General features: G+C 34.9%; 1 protein-coding gene across 7 annotated transcripts in view; it reads right to left on the bottom strand.

The window, feature by feature from the left end:
• Positions 1–2,041: 2,041 nt before the first annotated feature.
• PCDH17 (protocadherin 17) overlaps positions 2,042–26,316 on the bottom strand; it is a 97,873-nt gene continuing 73,598 nt past the window's right edge. For 4 of the 7 annotated variants that reach the window (XM_071805954.1, XM_071805951.1, XM_071805949.1 and 1 more), the window contains 2 exons: positions 14,787–14,861; positions 2,042–6,624 (listed from right to left, as the gene is read on the bottom strand). In XM_071805954.1, coding sequence (XP_071662055.1) covers positions 5,942–6,624; positions 14,787–14,861 — 758 coding nt within the window. In that variant the 3' untranslated portion in view covers positions 2,042–5,941. The other 3 variants (XM_071805962.1, XM_071805959.1, XM_071805969.1) reach the window with 3 other exon arrangements.

The following is a 26,316-nucleotide window of genomic DNA, read 5'->3' as shown; positions in this document are numbered from 1 at the left end:
TCAGTAGTTCAAAACCTAGATCCGTTGTCCAGTAATCTATTTTTCAAGTCATGTCTATAGTCTTCCTTCTTACCAAGATAAATCACAGAATGTTTATGGTCATTTTGGAGTTTTCCAAATAGAAAGTATTATCTGTAGCCCAAAGAACCTAAAAGAAAGAATCATGTCAGAACCCTATTTTCATTTTTAAAACTAACAAAGGTCTCACAATTTGACCAGCATATATTTAGGGGGGAAAAAAAAAATATATATATATATATAAAAATATATATATATATATATAAAAAAAAAAATATATATATATAAGGAATTGGTCTTCCAATCAGAGAAAAATGTTCCCCAGAACTTGAACTAACTTTTTGTGAGCCAGGCATTATTGAGAACCATTGGCAATAAATAAACCAAGATACCGAACTCTCTTCCCTGAATCATAACATATGCATTATGGAATATACATCTCAGAAAACTCTTAGATGGCTCATTAATTCCCTGATCCATTTCTGCAAGCACTACTGATATTAAGGTGACCTTTCACAAATCAAGCTGTACATACAACAGAGAGCCATTCCTTCTTTCTACTGAAGAAATTTCATTTTTATGGAAACATTACTAAATGAAGAAATAGACTTTCAGCTGCTTTCATGTCTTAGATTCAATAAAGGATAAGGATAGGGTATTTATCCCATGAGTGAACACCCTGAAGCAGTTATACACGGTTGGTTTAAGGGAGATCTAAGAATCTCTGTTTGACACACTGGCCACTTTCCAAATGAGAAATCAATGACTGTGTATTCTGGGTACAGAAAAGCCAGGATGGTTTATGACTGGTCCTGCATATACTGTGGATCCAGCCAAGCTCTGAATTACACACAGTGGAAGACAATAAGAGCAACATCGCATGTTCGGTGAGGTCTTCAACAATGTAAGGTACATTCTGGCAGGACTCTGAATAGACACTGGCTTGCAAGATTTTGAGGTTCAACCTGTAAAAAGACAAATACATGTAACAGGGAAAAAAAAAAAAAAAAAAACAAAAAACAGGTAGGAGTTTTCTCTGCCCAGGATAGCCAGTTAACTAGATGCAGACTAGTTTTCTTTCTGGCAAAGAGAGTTGCAGGAAGCACGAAATGGCTAAAAGGTAATTCTGCCTGCAGGACTAACACAAATCTTTGTAATATCTGTAGTATTCTGAACAAACTAAAATTCTGTTTAGCTGTGAAAAGCAATACCTATTTACCTAATTATTGTAAAAAATCCCAAACTAACAAAACCAAACCAACAAACAAAAAAAATCACCCCACCAAAAAAAAAAAAAAGGTGTGAAGTCTTTATGCTGTTTGGTTTGTCATTGCTATAGTCACACAGGAGCAGACAGAAAGAGCCAGATACTCTGAGGTATTAATCATGTTGCTCAAATAGAACAAAATAAAGAACAGGTTAATGAAACTGTTAAACTATAACAAGCTCAGACGATGAGACATAGAACTTAGTCATTTTTTTTCAACATTTTTTTATGTTGTTTGTAACTCTGGCTCTTCAGAAAGACATTTAAATATCTATATATATATACAAAGTAAAACACAACCCTTCACATTCCTCAGATTTTTTTCTCCACTTGCATACCCAAGAAGCAGTGTTTTGATCCTTCATGTTGAGATTACAGTCTTTGAAAACTTGAATCTTTATTTATGATGTTTTTGGTGAATTCACACCAGCGTACTAAACCAAACTATCCTTTATTCAGCTCCACTTTTCTGTAAGCAAATAACAGCCAGTAGGGATTCAGCACATCAGCTGCTTAAAAGATAAACCTACCCAGCTTGATGAAAACTCTTTACCACCTTCCTGTTGAGAGAAAATGGTTACACATTTCTAATAAATGAAGCAGGAGCTGTCATTTTTTTGGCAAACTGATAACTAGCTGTAACAGCCACATTGCCACAAGTTGCTTTTCCAAAGTAATTACCATCAGGCTCCCTGTGGTATGCAGTGTTTAACACATTTCTTCTGTGTTAATGAATGCAAAAGCAGGCAACACCACTATTAGTAATTGCTTTTTATTCGTAGTCCTCATTTTCCAGATAGGTCACATTAAACACAGCCATTAAACAATAGCGGTTGAGATAATCCATACAATGTATGCTGCTTTTTTTTTGCTTTTTTTTTTTTTTTGTGTGTGTGTGTTATTCACCAGTCATTGGTGCAACTTTGAGCCATATGGGGAGACAGGGGCTGATAAGTGCAAATGCCAACCTGTATCACAATTGGGCCAGAGAAGTCAAAACCTTAATCAGGTTTCATTCAGTTACACTTCAAATCATCAAATCTTGATAGCCAAAACTCCCATTTGAATTAATGCAATAATGACCGCTGCCTGATGTCAAAAGAAAGTAATTAAACAATAATGAGTGGGTGTTTATTATGCCAGGCTTCAGACTCCTTTCTGACCTCAGCAATTTCCCTTCCATTGGACAGCAAGCAGCTTGAAAGTTTGGTTGAATGATGCATCCTGCTCCACTATGAGCAATGTTTGATTTCTAGGAGTAATTTAGACTGGAAACCTATATTCTCCAGTGGCATTTCATGGTTCAGGAGAAGCTTTTTCCTGAAAAATATGTCAAGAAAACAAAAAAAAAGAAGTCTGATTTTGAGTCCTAGTTTGATTGGCCAAATGTTTAAGGAACTCCCGGTTGCTGGCTGTCATCAATAAAAAATTAAAAAAAAATATGTATAGAATGCCTTATTCACTATTCAGAGTGTACATTATAATTTCATCAGTTACTTAACTTGCCTCCCTTAACTCGACCATTCTATCTATAATTATTTGCCAGATATATTATTTCAGTCTTACAAAACATGTATGTAAGGAATGAGAGAAATAACTCATAAACTTTTATCTTTCATTGCTGCCTCTTTCTCCAGTGATGACAGTAGAGATACTATGGAAAAACTTATTTTTTAAAAATTTTTTGTGTGTAGTACTTCTTTCACACACAATCATGTTAATTTTGACTGAACCAGCAAAACTCACACTGTGTAAGATCTACTGGTTTATTCATTCATTATGCACCCATTCTAAATTGTGAAACAGATTTTTTTAATCTGGGATATCCTTGTTGGAACAGTACGCCAGAGATCTAAAACACAAGGCAGTTGTCAGCCAAATTAAATAGAAGCAAGATTTCCTAAACTCTTCTATAAAGCTATGAGTCATGAATTCTAAATTACCTCAGAGTGGTAAATAAATAATCACTACTAAATACAGATAATGTGTTAAACAGCTAAAGCTAGTAAATCACTAGTGACAGAGAGCCTTAAGGTAAATTCCTCTTACATTGGCACAGCCCTTTCTCAGAATGTTGTGGTTTTATGTCTTCAGAAACATACAATGAATTGTACAATTGGTTACTCAGTGTTAAAATGATTTCTAAAATACACAAATTTCCATCACTTGACTGCATTTACATACTGGCTTAGGTTTTGCTGAATAATGAATCTCACTGTCAGAGCTAAATACTTGGTGCACAGACACTAAAGTGATGGGCACCACAGAAATACATATAAGAGACTTATCAAATAATAAGAAATCCTCTCCACTATGGAATTTCAAGCTATCAAGCTATCAAGCAAAACTGATCTTGGATCTCCTGGCCAAAAAGAAAGAAAAAATTATATAACACAGACAACACCACATTTGAGATACATAAATTGTCCAAAACATGGAGAGTAGATTGAAAAAACATGTACAAGATCCTTTTTTTTTTACATGTAATTGTAGACTTCTAACAGCAGGAGCTTAAAGTGAACTGTCAGAATGGTTGTCTCCCGAATACAATTCATTGTAGGACTGACTAGTTAAGATCACCATTCAACAGCAATCCCATCATCAGAACAGGGTGCTGCGTCAACTTTCTTTCTTGAACTGGTGAAAACTATGGCTTTGTGGGATTTAAGATTGCCAACCACTTTTATATACATTTGTATGGTATAGATTAAATTTAATCAACCAAATGCACCATTTTTAAACAATGTGTCACAGTGGTATTTCAAACAGAGTATCTGAAGCATATAAGGGACAAATCCTGAGCTAAAGATTTTATTCTTCTGTCTCTTCTTGTTCTGTGCAAGTTCATTTTGATTGTGGATTGTTTTTTAACTTTCATCTGAAGTCAATTTTGAATTTTTCAAATGCATAAAGACACCCTTAGAAAAAATAATAAAAAGTAGAAATTATATCCCAACTTATTCTTTGAATACTTTTCAGAACAAATGAAAACCAAACTAAAAATTCCCCCACAAAAAATAAGCAGTGTATATCTAGAACTACAGTAAGCAATTTCACATTCTCAAGAATCAAATAAAATACTGTCCGTGCCACCTTAGCAGTGGCATATTTTTTCAGCTCTATGAACTTCATAGAAAAACTTTGACAATGGTGGCATCTCTTAAGAAGTCGGTCAAATATCCTACATTAAACAGGCTGGCTGCATATGTTTGGAAAAAAACAAGGAGGTCTCAAATGTTTGTTTGAGTGTAATTTTTGTTATTAAACATGGGTTTGCAATAGAAGCTTCTACAAGGACTTGCACATAACCATGACTGATGGATGTATTTGTAGGCCATTCAGTTAGCTCCATCAGCTCACTCAAACACATTTTGAACAGATTATGTACTGCAGTACTTCGTAGACCATACATTTAACAAGAGACTTTGCTCTGAGGCGCTGCTTCCCACAATCCATGGGGAAAAGGAAGCAGGAAAAAACAAAACTCATAGAGTTCGACAGCTACTGAGGCAACACTTGCCATTTACAATATAAGCCCAAATATTTTTGCAACACAACTATATATTAATTTAATAAAATACACAATATAGCTCTTATACACTCAACAATTTGGCTCATATGCACTGAATCTGCAATAAATCAATAAAAATATGTAATTTGATGTAAACACACTGAATCTTCTTACATTTGCACATTTAAATGATCATGTGATTTGTGTGAATGTCTAAGACATTTTCACTTTCCTGAGCTATTTTAGTGTCCACAAATGAATAAAAAAGTGTTAATAATGTTAATTTCTTTTGTGTATTACCCTTAAAGGTAACATTTTTTTTCAAACTTTATTTTACTTCAGTTTTTTTAAACTTACCACTAACTATTTATAGTTTTGTTGGACACTAAAATGCTAAATAGATATTAAAATCATATTTTCTTTTTATCAAGTGAATTAGTTCATGTGTGTGCAGGACAAGATGGACTATATCATTTTACATTTAACCTTAATATGATATGAAGTGTTCTACGGATGATCAGGATATGTCTTGTTGAATAATGATCTGGAATGGTTTTTTTGTTGCTATTTTCTTGTTCATTTTTTTTTTTTTTCCATATTTGTGGCAGATAGCTTTGTACAGAAATGTTTACCACAAATGAATGTTAATGTTTGGTGTCTCTTGGACTACTACAAGAACTCTTTTTAGAACTTTCAGTAGAAGTCTGTGGTGACTGCTGGAAACTCACCACAGATCAGAATTATTCAACCCTGTTTTTCTTGGGGTTTATACGTAAACAGTAAAGTCAGCATCAGCTATTGAGGACAGTCTTTAAGTATCAGACGTATTTCCATTCCACCTTTCTCCCACCTTCCTATCAGATTGTCAAAATGGCACCGTCTTTCCTTCTTTTGTTTTGTTTTTAGTGTACTTGACTCTGTCCTAATGAAAGTTTGGTCAAAATGAAACCAGTGTTATCTGTCAAAAAGAAAGAGCAGTGAAAAGAACATACTTGTGGGCACTTCAGATGTTCACTAAAAGCCTTAAAGCAGCATTGGTCTTCCTTCATTCCTGTAAATCTGTTACAAACAGGGGATTGATTTATTTATTTACTTTTAATCAGCAGAAGAGGAACGTAACTGCTAGCCTGTCTTTATTTTCCCCCTCATTTTCTGACGGCCACAGGGTCACTTCCCCGACAGTCCTGCAAGAGCTTGTCTATTTCTCTTACAACTTCCTCGGCATCCACCGACTCCCTGCCTAGATCCCGGGCTGAACGGTCTAACTGCTCCAGAACAGAGTCCATCTCACTCGAGTCTCGGCTCACTCGGGAATGCGCATCTGCAAAGGCCCTAGCCATCTGATCTGTTGCAATGAAGGGAGCGTCTTTTGACTGTTTACTAGGCGATAGATACTGACTGTCAGTTGACAAGTACTGGCTGTTTGGTTCAGCCAAGGCTCCTGATTTAACTTCACAACCATCCAGTGGTCCTTTTGTTGAGGTGCAAGGCTCAATGCATGTCTTGGTTGGGCTGCTCGATGCTGAGGGAACCTCCTGAAGCAGAGGACTCAGGGCACGTTTGGCTTTTAAGTAAGGTTTGACATTGGCAATGAGAATAGTGTGCTCTCTCTTGTCTTTCCCAAATGTACAAAAAGTCTTTTTCCCAGTAGGATTCACAGTTTCATATGTCTCAGTCTCAACGTTAGCTTCAACTGTGGGTACAAAGAGATTTGTGCGATAATCTGCATTCTCAGCCTGACTGGCTGCAGGGAACTGTGGCATCCAACACCTGTCAGAATGACCAAGCACTCTGCATTCATCTGTGCAGTTAACACATTCTTCTTGCTCTGTAAAACAAAGGAGAAAGAGAAAAAAACTCTAATTATAAGTGGATTTCTTTAATGGATAGGCTATGATCAACATGTGATGGGCTTACTTGACTTCTGGTTTCTTAATTACAGAGAAAAAGAAGAAGCTATAATTAAAATATTTCAGAAAGATTCCATAAACCTGCTAGTTGAGACAATAGATTTATTTTACTTTGTTCTCTGGGTATTAAAGCATTCACACAGCCCAATGGAAATATAAAGGAGTCATTAGAGAATCATTCTCAGTGGAATTGAGCTTCATCTGTAAACTAATCTGCTGTAGAAATCTGTTAGGCTTTGTTCTGTAAAATTCACGCTAGAAAAGAGTGAACAGTACTTAAGGAACTCAAAAGGCATTATCGGGATTAATTTTTCCAGTCAAATAACTGAGCAATGACTGCCTTTCTGGAAATACAAACACTTCATAAAAATCAGCAAGCTGGCTTTTCATTTTTGTCACCTCTATTTTGTCTATAATTGTTATGTTTTGTGACAGTCACAAAATAAAAAGGTTTTCTTAAAACCCCTACTTTTCCTGCTGAGAACAGAGAACTAGAATTTTCCATCAGTATGCATTAAATATAAGTTTGTAAAAAAGTGCATATTGCAGTTTTATAGGACATGACTATGGATCACGCAATCAGTTTTCCCCTTTTTTGTTTTGGTGCAAGTAAGTGAAAATGGATTTGCTCAATACACACAATTTGGAAGAATGACATAACGTGACACACTATTTGAACTGATGTTTTCAGATAGTGTTTTTATATTTTTTATTTATTTCAAAGAATATGGTTAAATAAGATTTTTTTTATTCACTGCATTTTTAGAACATAAATTTTGCTACTTTCTGTTCCACATTTCAGAGACATAAAGAAAACTTTGTTCTTTAAAAAAAACTTACCCTGTCTGTCACTTTACACTAATAGAATATGTTTAGGCTACCATTTACCATTTTTCAACTGTATGCATGATTCTAACCCACTGCCAAAGATAAGGAGAATTCCAGAAATAGTCCTTAAATCTGTTTTTTAGAAAAAGCATAACTCTGATCCAAGTTGCTTTCTTTTCTTTTCTTTTCTTTTCTTTTCTTTTCTTTTCTTTTCTTTTCTTTTCTTTTCTTTTCTTTTCTTTTCTTTTCTTTTCTTTTCTTTTCTTTTCTTTTCTTTTCTTTTCTTTCCTTTCCTTTCCTTTCCTTTCCTTTCCTTTCCTTTCCTTTCCTTTCCTTTCCTTTCCTTTTCTTTTCTTTTCTTTCCTTTTCTTTTCTTTCCTTTTCTTTTCTTTCCTTTTCTTTTCTTTTCTTTTCTTTTCTTTTCTTTTCTTTTCTTTTCTTTTCTTTTCTTTTCTTTTCTTTTCTTTTCTTTTCTTTTCTTTCCTTTTCTTTCCTTTTCTTTCCTTTTCTTTCCTTTTCTTTTCTTTCCTTTTCTTTTCTTTCCTTTTCTTTTCTTTCCTTTTCTTTCCTTTTCTTTCCTTTTCTTTCCTTTTCTTTCCTTTTCTTTCCTTTTCTTTCCTTTTCTTTTCTTTTCTTTCCTTTTCTTTCCTTTTCTTTTCTTTTCTTTTCTTTTCTTTTCTTTTCTTTTCTTTTCTTTTCTTTTCTTTTCTTTCCTTTTCTTTTCTTTTCTTTTCTTTTCTTTTCTTTTCTTTTCTTTTCTTTTCTTTTCTTTTCTTTTCTTTTCTTTTCTTTTCTTTTCTTTCCTTTCCTTTCCTTTCCTTTCCTTTTCTTTCCTTTTCTTTCCTTTTCTTTTCCTTTCCCTTTCCTTCCCTTTCCTTCCCTTTCCTTTCCTTTCCTTTCCTTTCCTTTCCTTTCCTTTCCTTTCCTTTCCTTTCCTTTCCTTTCCTTTCCTTTCCTTTCCTTTCCTTTCCTTTCCTTTCCTTTCCTTTCCTTTCCTTTCCTTTCCTTTCCTTTCCTTTCCTTTCCTTTCCTTTCCTTTTCTTCAGTACTCTACAGTCAATGCTAATAGGATAAATCCTTTAATCATCTCCAGGTTTCAATCAGCTATACACTGGTCCTAAACTATTAAGTTTTGTTGTTATTTAATTTTTTCCACAAAATAGGCAGATGGGTTCAAATATTCATTTTATTTTATTAACTTAGTATTTTAAAAATGCCCAGAATTCCAGTTAGACAGAAAACTGTGGGTATATCTTTAAATGTAAGGATGAAACACACACAGAGACCTGCACAACAACTCTTCAGAAAAGTAAAACAAATTGTTTACCCAAAGACATGGAAAAACTAAGTGATTATCATCTTTCTAGATTAGAAAATAAATTTCTAGTAAACTTTTAGTATTGCCACTAGATTCACGGACCGTTGCACTGCACAAATCTGACACAGAAGAAACGCTGAAGGTGATCTATGAGAATCCAATAGTGCAAACAGCTTTGACTGTCCACATTTCCAAAAAATACATTAATAAATGTGAATTAAATTTAAATAGAATTGTGCTATGTCACAATGATCAGTTAAATCAGGGTGAGATAATTTACTCAGAAGTGATACTTGTGAACGATACAGTTCAGTGAAAAAGCGTCATTCTGGTTACATGCTCTCTTCCTTGAATAGTCTAAAATCTAAGCCTGGTGAGGAATAAAATCTATAATATGAGGGTGGTGAGACATTGGAAAAGGTTTCCCAGAGAAGTTATGGATGACCCATCATTGGGAGATTTCAAAGTCAGGTTGGATGGGGCTTTAAGCAACCTGATCTAGTGAAAGATATTCCTGCCTGTAGCAGAGGGGTTGGCTAGATGATCTTTCAAGGTCTCTTCCAACCCAAAACATTCTAGGATTCTATGACCTCTAATGAAAACTAAGGTGCATGCTGGTTTTATCGTACAAGAAAAATTAGAATTATCATAATGAAAAGCAAGAATAAAAGACAACCTCCACCCTGGGACTGTAAGAAAATGACAAAACTGGGAAGGGTATAAAGAGGACACTTAAGTTTGCAGTGTTTTATTTTATGTCACTTGAATGAGGTAGCATTTGCTTGCATCACAGACATAAAACATGTGGTGACAGTTGCTTAATGAAAAGGGAGCCATACAAATAAAGGACGTTGCAATGTACCTAATTCCACCCATTAGTTCACCTCCACTAAATTTCTCTGCATCTAGTTTTCCAGATATTCCATCAAACAGCTGCTGCTTAAAACAGGCATGTGAAATGGCTTCTCTCTCTCCCTCTCAAAGAAAGGAAAACATAAAACTCTACAAAACAAACCAAATCAAAATATATTAAAAGGCATTTGGGCAGCAGTATTGGAGAGGAAGTTTTTAAGTTTCCAGGGGATGGGCAATAGTTAATACTAGCCAGGTTTGATTATGCTTTATCACAAAAATCCAATAGACATAATCAAACAAAAAAGTGCCCCAAGTGCAGCCTTTTTGTCATTAATTCTAGAACTTTAGGTTTTTTTTTCAAATGCTTTCTAGTAATTAATTTTGATATTTTTCTCTTCCTCCTGATCCTACAGTGTGGACTTCTGGAAAGCTCAACCTTTAGTTTTAAAACTTGACCTACAGAGTAAGGAGAAATACAGGGTGTTTTATTTGGGATTTTGTTTAACCATGTCTAAAATTATTTTTCTCTTATATGGAATTCATGGCAATGCTGTTTTCTTGCACTTTTAAAGGTTTCCCTAAACAATTAATCATCTGTAAAAAAAAAAAAAAAAGCACTTCCTATAAAACTCTCTAGCCATGTTTAATGTGTCAAAAGCTGATAGTGTACTGGGAGACCACGAGTGAACACAACTGGGAAGATTTCACTACATTACAGCCTATTCATTAAACCACAAAAAGATCATCTGAGAAGGGAAGCTTTTCCTGTTTTTCAGGTAATAGTTCTGTGCCACGCTATATTAAAATATATTAAATAAATGTTCCTATATTTGTATATGACTCTCTGCTATCTATATTTACAACATATATATGCACATGACATATATATATCAGGAAATTCTATTCTGATACTGTCTCTTACTCTAAAACTTGACTGAATTGTATTTGTTTTAAAAAAAAAAAAAATTATTCCTTGAACTGAGATTGTAAAAACTCACTTTAGATGACAAGTAATGATCAAAGAAGTTCTCAGCCACTGGAAATAAGTTAACTACACCAGGTATTCAGTACTGTGCAAAACCTATGCTTTGAGATTTTCAAGACTGATTAAGTTAATTTTGTTAGAACTAAGTTATGTTCTAAGAGTTTAAGTTCTTTGGTTTTATGTACATGTGTACACATACACTGGGTATGAGGACAACTCTTACACAGTATTTACATTATTCATTACTGCCAAGAAAAATACAAAGTTTGGTTGGCAGTCTCTTAAGTAAAAGAGAGATATATCACACAGTATGTTATATATATTGCATGCCATAGCTTCCTTCCCATTCTCATTTCCTGCATTTGCTAAAGCGTGTTTTATACTTGCATTCATACTCACAGTATTGACTAACTTTCCATTTCTGCTCCCCGGGCATCCTAGAAATGACTGAATTAAATATGAAGCCAGAAAAAGAGGAAGAAACAAATACTGAATGACCTTGAAGTGAAAACCACCTGCATCACATGAGCTTTGGTGCTTCAGTCCTGAAAATCTGTGTCTTTTCACTTCACTCTTTTATGTCACATCATAGGAAATGGATTTTGAGCATTGATTATTATATATTGTAAGCTGCTTGTCTTACCATTAGCCTGTAATTTTGACTGCTACAGCTAGCAGACAGTCAAGAAAATCGAACGGGCACTTTTGTACTAGCAGCGGAAACTATAAACACAAAATGAACTATCATCACCAAGGGCCAAATTAGTATATATGAGAAAATAGAATCAATTTAAAGGTAAATATATAAATATATATATGTAAAATAGGTCATACACTTTGCTGTACAGCAAGATGTGCTGGTACAGTGATATGCACCACTGGTCTTTATCTCTATGCTTGTCTCCCTCCTGTTGAAAATAAACCCTTAACAGTGCAAGTGTGTACAATAAACAGAAGCAGCCTAGAGGTTTCACTAACTCTCTGGAGCTTTAAGGGTAAACAGTCAGAAGTGCTTTATGCATTAGGGGAGAACATACACTAAAATAGAACTGCTAAATTATCAGCCATAGAAAGAAAAGGAAACAAGCTATGTGGAAGCAAGTCACCTAGATAGGAAATGTATAGTGGAGAGAGATTTCAGATGATGTAGGATGAAAGCTATGTTGGCAGCACATAAAATGCAATGCAAGATCTCTATTTTGATGCAATATAAGTCGTATCTTAGATGTTTTATTCTACATTATTAGAGGGCGCATATTCAACATTTGCTTTCTGTAGCAAACTTAAAGCAAAAGATATTTTTATTGTACTATCTTTAATTTCCTATGCTTTCCTCATAAATATTTTGAACAGAATTAAATATGGGTACTGATTTTGCCCTAAATATATTGCACTATAAAATTAATTAATTAATGCTTAGATAGCTGGCTTCTCTCAGTGGCTAAAATGGAAATATCTTAATTTGACTCACTAATTATATGAAATCTGCCTAACAATAACAAAGAAGAAACTCAAGATTTTTTTTTAAATGGTGACTCAATGTAGCCAAGCTGAGTTATTAAATACAATATTTTTTTCTAATTTAATGGGACCTTAATTATTTAAAATAATTATATGAATTACTCATGCACACACAAAGCAGAAAACAATAAACAGTAAACAATACATGTACGTAAAACATCAACATGCAATCATTTTCAAGAAATATTTCATATATGGTGTTTATAAGTTGATGATCAATATGCTCTGCATCAAAGTACTTCATATAATGAAATAGTAAATGTCCAGGCTTCTGCACAGGGGAAATCAGACCTTAAACATATGTATATACTTATATGCATTTATATCTATGTATATAAATATATGTGTGCACACATATATTTAAAGTCTGGTTTCTTCTATACCAAAGTCTGAACGTATGCCTAGACCTAGACCTAGACCTAGACAATCACATTCCTCCTAAAACTCGCAAATGTTATTATTAAATTATATTTGAAGTTTAACAAGGCAGATGGATTTTGGATCACTATAATTTATAAGATTTGATCTGGTAAATGGGCATTCAAGTACATTCTCATCTAAGAATGTTTTTCTCACAGAATATTAGAAAAATAGCTTTGTGTTACCACATGTTCATTGATGAAGGTTAAATAAGAATGCGGCTAGATAAGTACTTGAATAACACTAAATATTTTTAAATGTCAGTAGCTTTTGTCGTTTTTTTATTGTTCCAGGAGATGCTAACCTATCTTTCAGATATTTATTCCTTTTTTCTCTTTCAACAGGTGATGTTTAATTTTTATTATTGCATAAACACTTCCTTCTAATTGACTTTTTGTTTGTTTGTTTTGTTTTTTGTTTTTACCTCTATGAATATAAAAGCCAAAAAAAAAATCATTGCTTGTCAGGCATAGCTCACTGTCTGACTCAGGTGACTGGAATGGTTTTCAACTAACAACTCAAAATGAAAAATACACTGGAGGACCCATTCTGAAATATATGTCATCTTCTCTTGAAGCTTGCAGTTTCACACTGCTGATACTATCTACCTTCACTCTTGAAATGCTCTGTTCTTCATTACATAACAGAACGAACAGTAATGCACGTTTTCTGACCATTGTTTCACACTACAAAGAAAAAGAAATCTGCCTTTGAATGCATGGATGGAGCTCACACTGACTTCCCTAGCAGATAGATTCATTTTGCCCTTGATGTTGTGAATTTGTGTTCATTACTGAAAATATTTCCACTTAGATTCACTCAATAATGAAACAAGGTGTAGAATTCCCTGTAGCTTATATTTCTCTGGTCTAACCACAAACACTCCATGTAAAAACAAACAAACAAACGAAAATCAGTAATTGCTATAGACTAGTAAAATAAGTATGTTTTACATATCTAGCTTGAGTAGATATGAAAGTTCTGTATTTTCTGTACACACATGTAAACAGATGGACAATAAATGGCATTTCGTATCTAACAGAGAACATAAATAATTCTGCCTTTCGGAACTTCAGTAATTCCTGTAATATGACCAGAAAAACCTCCCAGAATCCATATGAAATTGTGTCTTTCTTATTTAAGATAGACAATAGCCTTTATTAAAGAACTGAAAATACTCTAAGTAGGTATTTATTGCAGGAGAAAAATAATGGGCTGCTTTGACATCTCCTGAACACTGGGCCTATATGGCACTTCTGATGAGAACAATCAGCTAAAGTACTACTTCTGTGGTTGGATTCCTGTTTAATTACAATTGATTTTGACATAAATGAGCAGAGGTAAACAAATACTTCTATACACATGCTTGCTGTTATTAAACAGAGCTGTCTCCAATCTGATTATTTGTATTGGCTTGTCTGTTTAAAGGCTCCTTTCAGTTAGGCAAAGCAATTATGTAGCTCAGATTAGTAAAATGACTGGCAGTAAAATGAGAATGTACTGCACTTTTTTAAACCTCTTGGATCTCATGATCTCTTCCTTATAAAGGAGGTTTAGATTGGATATTAGGAAAAATTTCTTCACCAGAAGAGTTGTCAAGCATTGGAATAGGCTGCTCAGGGAAGTGGTTGAATAGTTGAGTCATCTTCCCTGCAGGTCTTTAAAAGGTAGTTAAGGTGCTTAGGGACATATTTTAGTGATGGACTTGACAGTGTTAGGTTAATGGTTGGACTTGATGGTCTTAAAGGTCTTTTCAAACCTGAACCATTCTGTGATTCCAGATTACAACTGCAAGCTGCTGAGGTTTATAATCCTCTTTTGTTTCTGGGGTTTTGTTTATGTTTTTTTGTTTGTTTGCTTGTTTTCTGGACATGGGATAAAGAAAATATCTATTTTTTATATATATTAACATGACATAAACCACTTCAAGAACAATAAAAAGCTACTAGGTCTATAGATTTATTAATAATTCTAGTTCACATTTGTCCCAAACCATAAATATTAGAAGAATATTGCAGGATGACATGCAGCACTACAGAACATTTAATGTTTTTCTCATGAAAATATGCTTTAAATTCATGTCTACAACTTCATGGCAATCATATATTTTTTTATTTAAAGACAGCATAAGAGCAAGAAAACATTTCTGTTACCTGAAAATTTTCCATCCTCACAGCGGGCTGGTCCACAGATCCCAACAATGGGTCTTTGGCCTCTGCCTTGCTGTTCTGGAGGCAAATCAGACCTGTGAGTCACAGACAGGGATAGGCTCTGCTTCCAAAATTCACAACAATGTCAAAACTTCCACAGCAGAAAAACAATTTCTGTCTGTGGCCCAGGCACAGCTCACAAACCTTGAAATTTTTCACTATGCTTCTCAAAGGAACAAACACAAAAGTTTATAGCTGGCAGTGAGTTGAAAGTGTCTGACTAGTAAAAAGTGTGTCTCATTTCTTCCTATCAGTGGAGAAAGAGGAGAGGCTGAAATGGATGCTCAGTTTTGGTTTCCAATATTTGCCCGTAAGTCAGACTGGCACCTACTCCAATTTGCAGTAAAAAGACCATATGACAGTCATGAAAAGATATATTGGCCTTTTCCCCATCACATCTTTATGATCTCTTCCTAGCCCAGGGGTGCAGCGAGGGAAAGTATAAGGGCTAGCTATGCCAGCCCTGCACTTAGCTGAGAAGCTACAGGGAAACTTTAGTAATCTGACATATTCATAGTTTAAAACAGTAAATCTTTGTTGCAGAGCCCAAAAGCTGCTTCCTGGAAAAGAAGAAAAACAAAACTGCAGTAATTAATAGAACAGAATAGGCTTGTAGATCTGATAGAAAGAACATTTTTAATATAACACATTTTCCTACTCTTGATGAAGGCAGTTCTACAAATTTTATAGTGGGGTTGCTTCAGTACTGGCACCTAAAAATGGAATGACTCAAATTTGAAATCTAGTTGAATTTGTGTAATCTTTTGCAGAATTTGCATAACCATTTGCAGTATTTGCAAGTTATTCATGTTATTTTTTTACTAACTTTAATTCTAGTCAGAATTATAGTAGCAATAATTTCCATGTATAATTTGTAATATTTAGTAAATACTAACACTGTATATTTTATTGTAACAATGTTTAGGAATCTAGTCATTAACCAGACCCATTGTGCAGCATCTTATACAAATATTAACATATTGTACAGTTAGAGACAAGAAGTAACAAGTGATTATGACTAACAAAAGCAATGAATGAGAAGGAAAGACAACATTAATGAAAATGTAACCATGCTGTTGACATTTCCTGAAAATACCAATATAAAAGTTCCATAATTTAAAGAAGCTCTCCCCATCTGTCACACCATCAAGACCAACGATTAGCTATATATTACACCACTGAGCCTTCCTCACAGGCTGCCAATTATCTCAATATACAAATCTTTAATTAGAAGGCACCAAGCTTTTCACTTTGTAAGCTTGTCTCAGATTTAGATATGACAACTTGTTACAGACATTGAGTGATGACAGTACCACTGAGGAGGGAGATGTGACGTGCTTTTGAAGAAATCTCTTTCCATGTCACAGTATCACAGTATCACAGTATGTTTGGGATTGGAAGGGACCTCAAAAGATCATCTAGTCCAATCCCCCTGCTGGAGCAGGAACGCCTAGGTGAGGTCGCACAGGAATGTGTCCAGGCGGGCTTTGAATGTCTCCAGGGAAGGAGACTCCACAACCTCCCTGTCCTTCTGATGTCTCTGTTTACATCCTGATTATAGGTAGACTCTCATGTATGGAAGTCTGTCAGGTTCTGTGTAGGAACGTGATTTTGTCCAAAACAGAATCAATGCAGTAAAGCTTTTCAAATGCTATCTGTTTTCCTTGACAAGGTCTCACAAAAATGTCTAAAGGCTATATGGATGATGAACCATTCAAAATCTGTCCAGTTTGGTGAATGAGAGTAGTTTCTTCCACATTCCTGCCAGCATGCCTGGATTTACATTCAAAATCTCCTTTACCAGACATAATGAGACCATGTCTGTTTTACACTGATAGATGGAAAAGCCTACTGGGTATCATTCTCTGCTTCAAAAGGTTGTTGTTGTATACAGGTCATATATTTTGGACTTCCTGGGAGGTACAATGCATCCTATAGAACAGGAGGAAGAACACTTTTCATGATGGTGCTCTCAGAGAAATCCTTAAATTGTCCAGTCGTCTTAAGGAACTCTCAGACATACAGATACAGAAATATCTTAGGAAAAAAGAAATTGTTTAAGAGTTTCATATAAAGTCTCCCCTATGCTATGATAAGTAGCATATTCATTTTTTTTTTTTTAATTAGATGGTGCCCCAGACTATTGTTTATTGGATTGCTGATGTTGTGTTTTATTATCACCCTCAAAAGAGATTTGTGGAATAGGATTACCCTGACACCAATTTATGAAGCACCCCATACTCTTAGGAATTTGAGTTTCAAAATGCTATCCTACTTAGCTTTCTGCCAGGATAGTGCTCCAATTAGATCAATCAGAAAGAATAATTCAGGATGTCTTTTTGAAATCTGACTCTCTAAATATAACTAGTTTGGCAGAAAGAATTGTACATGTACACAGATTAAATACCATATTTTCAGGTTCTCCATGAACTGTAAATGAATTTCTGAAAGGCACTTACTGAAGATGACTTCAGAATATTGACATCTCCCTTTCCCCAGATTCTTCATCAATAACCTTAAGCTCCAGGTCTCTTTCTTATATATCAAGGATGGAGGGGATTATAGATATTAACAACAATAATAAAGAAAATCTCTCCTGTTAGTAGCTCTTTTTGCAGCAGCAGCAGCAGCTGAAATGCTCAACAGAGAGTCATCTTTTTGCTTGTCATCTTTGCATTTTTTATAGCTTCAACTTCTGTTGCAATACTGTGATTTGACAAAACATATCTTTATGAAAAAAATTGGTAATTTGGAAACTATTTCCAAAGATGTTGTCATTATGTGTTCATTGTTTTCACTAGTATCTTCACTTTTTAAGGTGGCTAATTGTTAGAAGCTATTTTTCTGGTCTCTAGCAACCCTTTGTCTGAGCCACATTCTTATAAGAAACTTTATTTTACTACTGGAAATAAACTTAAAAGCTAGTTACAAACATCACCACCAAGTGAGATGCAGTCAAGGTAATATCTCTTAGTTGTGCCTTCAGTTTACTTACCTGAGCGGAAAGAATTTTCCTAGAAAGGAAATCCAACAATGAGGCATAAGTTAAACATGGTTCTGGCAAAGGTTCTTTCAAGGCCAGGCTGGATGGGGCTTTGAGCAACCTAGTCCAGTAGAAAGTGTCCCTGCCTATGGCAAGGGGTTTGGAATCTTTAAGCTCCCTTCCAACTCAACCCATCCTATGATTCTGTCATTTTATGAAAGCAAGTAAAAGATGCAGCTGTTACCTTTAAAGCTGCTGAAGGATTCAGAATATGTCAGTCAGTGTCAACTGATTGGTTTCCTTTAGGAAAATCTTTGTAGATATGATGAAGATACTACACCCCTAGAAGTGGGGCATACATGCTATAAAACGCAGTGAAACCTGTTCTAGACATATATCATGATCAACTTGGGGTGTTTAAAGAGACCTTTTCACTTACAGGAACTTATCATTTTAATATATACTTGATTTACAGGTTCATATATTCTTTCCACCATGACTTGCTTTTAATGGGTTCCCCCCCCCCGACTTTTTATTCTATTGGAAAGAAAAGGCAAGAGACCTGTACAGTTATTATTGGCTTGAATTGTTAGTATCAGAGATAATAGGAAGCAGAGAAAACTAAGCCCAAAAATCTACTGCATGGTTTCTAAAAAATGGTTTCTGGGTTTCCTTATAAAAACGTAGCTTTGCTTTGTTTTTAAGAAAAATAATTGCTTTAATTCCTAAGGAGACAGAAATTGTGTGTGAAGCACCATATCTGAAAGCAGTCTGATCTTGAACAAATTCTGTAAGGAATTAAGGTAAGAAAAACTTGTCTTATGGGGGGAAAAAAAAAACAAAACAAAACAATTTTTTTTTGTTTTTCAAGTCCGCCTGTTACACCACATGCATGTTATGTATCCCATTTCTCAGGTATCTAAGAAGCAGTTTAGCAGAGCTCTAAACTTATTTGTAAGCTCTCAAGTGACTCTCTGCAGTGCCAATTGAAGATGGATACAAGGCAGCTAATTTGCTGCCACCAAGGGAAAATGTTATAACATAAAAACATTCCCTCCCTTAGCTTCAAAACTGTCGAGTGCCTAGGGAGCCCGGCTATTTGTAGAGTTGATACTATGCATATGCTTCCTCTGTAGCTGTTACATGCATACATCTGGCATCTGTCTCTGTGTTAAACAGACTTAATTGTCCCTAGTATTACTGCATAAAAAACCTCTAACCTGGATGGTTAATGCAAAAGAAATAAATGAAAGGATATATGTGATTTTGTAGAATTATTTTTGCATTATTGGCAAGATATGCAAAGAGCTCTGCACCATGGCTATCAGCAAAATATTTTAGCTCTGCCTTCTGAATAACTTTAAACAGAGATGATGCTCTTTTCTTAGCATGACATTTTGCACTTTGTACAGCCTCTTAATCAAATAAGGTTGTTTCAGCTGGAATTCTTTTTTCCCATTTATTGTCGTTTTTTTTTTTTTTTCTTTTTTGATTGTTGATCCTCACTCTTTTATCCACATTGCACTTCAGAGCTTGTAATCATTTGCCAGACATAGCTGAACCAATTCTGAAGATGTGTCTTTTTCTTTTTTTCAGGTGATATTAGGAGGGCTGTACATGTTAGCATATTATTCAGCTCACTGTTGCCAGCAAAGCCAAGACTCAGGCAAAGCACTTGATTTCAGATTGCAATATATTTTGAAAAGATCAAAGAGCATGTCAAATCCTTTGCTTTGCCTAGGCAGACCACACAGAACAGTAATACTCTAAAAGATGGAGGTAGCTGCATAGAACTAATACTAAATTGAAGACCTTTTGAAGTTATTTTAACTTTTGTGTCAATGTTCATCTCCAACCCCCTCAGCAAAGTGAAAAAAAATGCTTCTAATAGGGAAAACAGACATAAATGAGTTGTTCCTGCAAAGTAAGATTAAAAAAATGCTGGTGATTTGACATCTGACATCATTCATGATAGCAAAAAATGAAATGTATACAAGATGGTTTTTGACTAAAATTTAGTTCTTTAAGCAAGGTTGTAAATTGTAGTCTTTCCTGTGGCAGCTGTAAGTCTATTCAGGATTCAGGGAAAAAGTATTCCTAGAGCTGAGGTCTTCTGAAGAGCCTGATTTCTTCCTACCACGCACACTAAATCCTAGTGAGCGTGAAGACAGGTCATAGCTTTTTCAGCCCTCCTGTTTAAGCTTTACTGTCCCACAACATGGAAGCAAAACAGAGAGAGCTTTCATATATTCTGTTGTTTAAGGGAGAGTTCTTGTCAATCAAGGAACTGAAAAAGAGATACAAACAAACAAGAAGTAGACTCAGATGTTGAATATTGATTTTATCAGATGCATAACTGCAACTATAAGAGAGAGAATAATCTCCTTCAAGAAACAGAGATTGTCACATAATCTAATTTCTGGCAATTAAAATTAGGCTAGAATTCTTCTGCTGTCTCTAGAGGCAATGTGATGGATGGATTTAAACAGTCATTCAGTATGTTGGTGATAGGTTCCAGATCTAAAACACCTCCCAGATGGGCCTTCCTGTTTTCGAATCATAGAATGTCTCAAGTTGAAAGAGACCCACCCATAAGGATCATTAACTCTAATTCCTTGCTCCTTGCAGGACTACTTAAAACTAAACCATCTTCACCAAATGTACATGGAGCTGATGTCCTGAAGTTAGCTCTGTGCTAGTGATATATACCCATAAGTCTGGCTTTTCCTATTAGTTGTTGTAAGCTTTTCAGCACTCAGCAAATTGTCTGTTTTGAGCCTAAGGACCCAATATTCCCTAAAGTAGATTGGATAGAGGTGTGTAAGTCAGTACCCTTTTCCAAGATGTGCTCATAATGCACATTTTCTTCCTATTGGTAGAATTGTCTCCTTGCAAAAAAGCAACTTAGTGATTACGTGCACATATAACTGCTGAGATTTCCACAGAATATTTTTTCAGTATCTGGTGAGATCAAGATGCCTCATATTTTTCCACTGAGCTACTTTTCTCGCAAAAATGAAGTAAATTTCTTTCTCCCCTAAACTGAACTGCCATGTTTATGATAATCTACTACTTTTTTTACACAACTAAAATTTGTGTCAAAGTGCTGCATTTTGAATGCCCAAAGGAATATATTGGGATCTGCTGCTCTTCACTGAGGCAAATTGTAGCTGATCCATTCCCTTCTGGGAGCTGCAGGTCGGGCTTCAAATTAGTTTTGTTCAGAACTGTAGCAGGGAGTGGCTTTGCTGATGTACAGGTGCCCGCACCTTTACACAAGCAAGATGTTTGAAACAGTGTGAAGTGGGGTTTTATTGTTGTTTTGTTTTCCTTTGTTTGGTTTTGTTTGTTTTGCCTTTTTAAAATTAATAATAACTAATAATTTTTTTCCCAGACACTTATCAAGAGAAATCCAGATCAGCTGATCAACTATATTTTGTCTACAGAGCAAACTGGCACACTAGATGTAATGAGAACATCATCTTAGCTCCTGTTGGAATTTCGAGTCAGAGGTGGATGACAGCGAACGTCCTTCTTGCCAACTTTTCTGTCCAGCCATACCTCGCTTTTCATCTCAGACTCTGTTGGCTCACAGATGTAGCTCAATTGTAAACACAGCAAAGTACTGTGTACCTTGCAAAGATGCTAAATTCCAATTTTCCTTTTCATCTACATTTGTTCATACCTACAGATCTTCTGCAAATACTACCAAAGCATCCATTTAGCTTTTGCTTAACTAGGAAAATAAAATGAAGGGAGCTTCACAAATCACAGCACTTATTAATGTACCAGATTTTTCATGCCTACCTGCCTGATCTGAGAACACAGAATTGCTAGCCTTGGATTTTGGAGTCAGACTTAAATTTATTTCTGAGATGTCCGAAATTAAATCATAGAGTGTCACGTCTTTCCTTTTCAAGGACAAAATAAAAATTATTGATAGAGAGCAGCATACCTGGAATTCCCACCAGTCACTGATCCCATTCTCAGAAATAATTCTGATCTCAAAATTCTTATTTTAAAGTTTGAGTAAGACCGAACTCTTCTATTCATTCAGTCTGTGGCTTCCAATATAAACCCAAATATTCCTTCTTTAAGTAAATTCTCAGTTTAAATTTGGCTTGTACTTTTAAATTAAAAAATGTTAAATTGGTATTTTTCAGAGAGCCAAACTGGGATGGTAAATAAGGATCTCCAAACTGTCAATAACTTCATTCACAAAATATCAGTCACAGTCCTCTGAAAAGCTGACACACTCATTTAGCCGTTATTTTTTCTTTAAACATAATCAAGTGGAAAACCAATGACAATAATCCTGTAGAGTGCATCTGTGTTATCATATGTTCCCATGATATATTACCACAGCTACATTTAGCCACTACAACCTATTGGTCTACATGATGTACAAATAAATTCAATTGCAGCTTGATGTTACAAACTGCCTTCCACATTTTTATCTGCAGTTCATTGCACTTATATAATTTCAAGAAATATTTCAGACTCATCTGACAGAGTAGTAATGCTAATATTGACAACATATAGTGGGGTACAACGTATATTGGGGTAGGTTGTTTCAGTTTTAGAGCATACCTTTTTGGTAGAAAAAGCTAAGGGCTATTAAAATGAAAATAATCATAATAAAAAATTATATGAAAAAATATTAAACTAGCGTGGGAAAACAAATGGCAATTCTTTCATAGATTAAACACTCTGAATAAAAAGACATTCTCATGTAATGCTGATTTCCAAGTTAAAAAACAAAGGAGAAGAAATCATATATTAAATCTAAATGTTTATATAAAGTGTCTTCCCTAAATTTTCCTAGGATTAATTAATTAGAAATTAATTTGTTTGCAATCTTTCTTTGAAAAAGTCATATCTAAAGTAATAAACTTATTTTGCTTACTGCAGGAATTTGTTTTATAAAACAAACAGCAAATGTTATCCTTGAATTTAATTGCCTATTTAATTTCAAACAGGAAATCAAAGTGCAGTAAAAGCACAGAATAAAGCATTTCACAGAGAGAGGGATAGGTATATTTCTGTCACCTTTTATTTTCTACCTTTGGAGAGGAAAATACAGCATTTTTTCTAATCTTCAGTGTCACACTTAGCCTGCTCTGACTATGATGACAACATGCATCTTTGATGACATGGATGAATACATCTAAAATTCGAGTCTTCCTTCCAGCAAAACTGTAATCCTGTACAGAAGGTCAATGTCAATCTGCCTATTAAGGCCAACTGTTTCTAAGCAATAAGTAGCATTATTTTGTTAGGAGTTTTCCTCTCTCAGCTTTGCTATCTGATTTCTGCAGGGACATGCATTTATCTACCACACTAAATCCTGTTGTTCATGTTTTGTGCCTAACATATTTTTTGTTCGTTTCCTAGAGACAGACAATCAGAACTGTCATTACTGTAATATTAGTATTCTCCAAAGACACAGTATGATTCAGCAATCAGTGTTTGCCAATAGGATTCAGAAATCCCAAAAGACAAAGTTTAAAGGGAAGGGTTAAATTCAGCTTGTTTAATGACATTCTCTGTTCCTGGGAACATTCATCATATTCACGGAATCTGTTCCATGGAGGGACCTAAGGCTGCCAATTAAATTAAATTAAACTAGATGGACAGGTATCTGAGTGGATGAGATCGCTGTCATGATCTGAAGCAACTTTATTAACGGTGAGAAGCTCTTCCTGAACAGACAGTTCTTTTAATCTGCTCCAAAGGCCCACATATTCCTTGCAGAAAGTTGCATTTGGGAGGTATCACCTCTAGAGTTAAGCTCCCTGAGAAGCGATCATATTAAGAGAAATCTTCTGGGGTACTTGATTTAACATTAAAGTGAATTTATCAGCTACTCCCAACTTTTCGAGAGACTAATTGATTTATCAAAGGCTGCAATGGGGAATGTAAAGCCTTCTGAGAACAGATCTGTAATATAGATAAAATCCTTAACTCATGCCACGTGATTGTCTTAAAATGTAGTAATAGCCTGGGTGCTAAAACACACGCAAACTTAAGATTTCTTTTGCCTGCCTAAAGCATTTCTCTACCCACCAAAATTATGGGAAATGTCCAGTGTTTGGGACAGGAAAAAGACAAAAATATTTCAAAGCACCTTACTTATTTTGTCTTGTTTCAATGTCTTCAGATGTGCTGTGTGCTTACTAGGGTAAGCTGTATAAAATTTGTTAACTGTTTACAAGATACGTTTTAATCTCTCACTTTTTATAGGCTTTCAGAAAGAATACCCAAGTTCCCACATTTTCAGTGGAATCACACATGATTAAAATCAAACATGAATGCATTCTCTTCCTGAACTAGGGCATGTAATAGTGACACTTGCTTACACAAAAAAGCTACTATTAGTGTAGACATCAACTTTGTCTGTGAAAATTCAACCCTCCCCAAAATTTTGCAAGATAATTATCTGACAATATTTTTAAATTTTTTTTTGATTGTGTCTCTTTGGTGTGCGTATAAGTTTGGAATTGCAGAATGGATCCTGGCACAAGAGACTAGTGGGTTGGGATAGTGTAAGCCTGGCAAATTTACAGGACAAAGGCAATTTATTGTATCAAAGTGACGCTTTGTTAGAAATAACCTTCATATACATACGTAAACATAAAGTTTACAAGGATATGGTTGAATACATACTAAAGAGACAAAGTTCTGTCTACAATACATACATTTTCATACGTGTTGAACAAACATATGAAAAATATTTAATTACCATATTAATATTTATAAAAGTAACTATAAAAGTAACTATAAAAGTACAAAAAGCTATGTTAAAATTGAAAGTATGAGAGTAAAGTTCACAAGACTTGCATAACAGAACAAAAGATAGAAAATTAGTTTTGACCCTGTAAACCTCCTATGCTGGAACCAAGTGTAGTGACAACAAGCTATAGGTGTTCACCGCATGAAGAGGTGAAAAGAGGTGATTTTAAGAAGTGTGAAGACAATTCTATCTCCATTATGTATTCCTCCCAGAGTGCAAGGACATCTGTTAAAATGCTTTCTCTTAACAATCAGCTTCACAGATATTTGAGTGGAACCAGGTAAATAATCACAGAAAATAATTTAATGAGACATTATAACACATTAGGAAGGACATATATTGTAATCTTATTCTATCAGAAAAGTGTATCCTGTCCTATGAATACAACTGGTGATAATTATGAGTGATTAATAAATATACCAAGAATTATGAGATTATCTTGCATGCACAGAGTAAAATCTATAGCATTTTTAAAACATACTGGTGTTGTTTGCATTTTCCCTCTTTCTTATGGAGACCTTCCGGAGGCATACAGAATCCATACCTCAGTGAAGTGAACTAGGGAGCAGATCAGGAGGTGCTTTCTCAGTAACTGAGGAATTATTAATTGCTTTCTTCAGTCAGGAATCTTCAGTGTGTAATAATCTGTGACATCAGTTTTTCACTTATATTGGGCACTCATATACTCTTATTACAGCTGTCTATATCCAGAAACTCTTTTTGAGGCCTGTTTCTTTGGGTAGATACTGGTTCAGAAGTTACGGGTAATCAGGGAGACAGTCAGACGCAGATTAGAATTTCATGGTGTTATTTGTGCAAAAACTGAAAATGTATCTAGAAATCAGCTGATCTCCCTACATAGGATTTTTTTTTTTCTTGAGGATCTGGAAATCACCTAGGAGATCATGAATGTTACCATAAATGACTTATTTATTAGGTTTTTCAAATATCACTTTCTGGCCAAATCAATGTAAAATATGTTTAAATTACTTCCTGTTGAGAAACAGATTAGTCTGATGCATCTAGATTGATTCTGACACTGAACTAACTCAGATACTTCCACTCAGCAGGCAGTGCTATTTTGTGCTGTTCACAGAGGCAGGTATATACATTTAAACCTAAGAAATGTATGTGGGACATAGCCCCAAGTTCTGACACTTGCATACCCCTGGTCTGTATGTCAAACAGGTGTCTAACTTCCATCATAGTGCATGGAGACCTACTTAAGAGAGTCAATACAATGGGCACTTTAATGTAGATAGTTACAGTTGATCTGAATCTCTATGCTAATTAACTGTATAAATTTCGACTAAAATTGCACTCCAGATATCTAAATATAGATGTAGGTTACCATCTTACGCGGAAATGTTTGAAAATACTTGGTTCCCTACCCTAAATACAGCATTATCAGTCTTCTTTAATGAGACACTTCGCACAGAATCTTGGCAGTGATTATGAGCAGAGCTGCAGAACTGACATCTAATTGGATTCTTTTTGTTTCTGTGTTAGGAAAGACCTATTTTGATTAATCAGTTTTGCTACAAAAACATGCTATTTCTTTCACAGCAGTTTTCAAGAAATCTGTTTTGAAATTTCTTGGAAGACACGCTCCAGCTTGTTATACCCAGCTGTGTTACATCACACAACAAAACACTCACACATGATTAATGAAAACTATATCACCCTAAACCAGTCAA

The sequence above is a fragment of the Patagioenas fasciata genome, chromosome 1 (genome assembly GCF_037038585.1).
Source record: "Patagioenas fasciata isolate bPatFas1 chromosome 1, bPatFas1.hap1, whole genome shotgun sequence".
NCBI classification, from domain to species: domain Eukaryota; kingdom Metazoa; phylum Chordata; class Aves; order Columbiformes; family Columbidae; genus Patagioenas; species Patagioenas fasciata.
The sequence above is the reverse complement of the archived record's forward strand: the minus strand, read 5'-3'. Positions and strand labels throughout refer to the sequence as shown.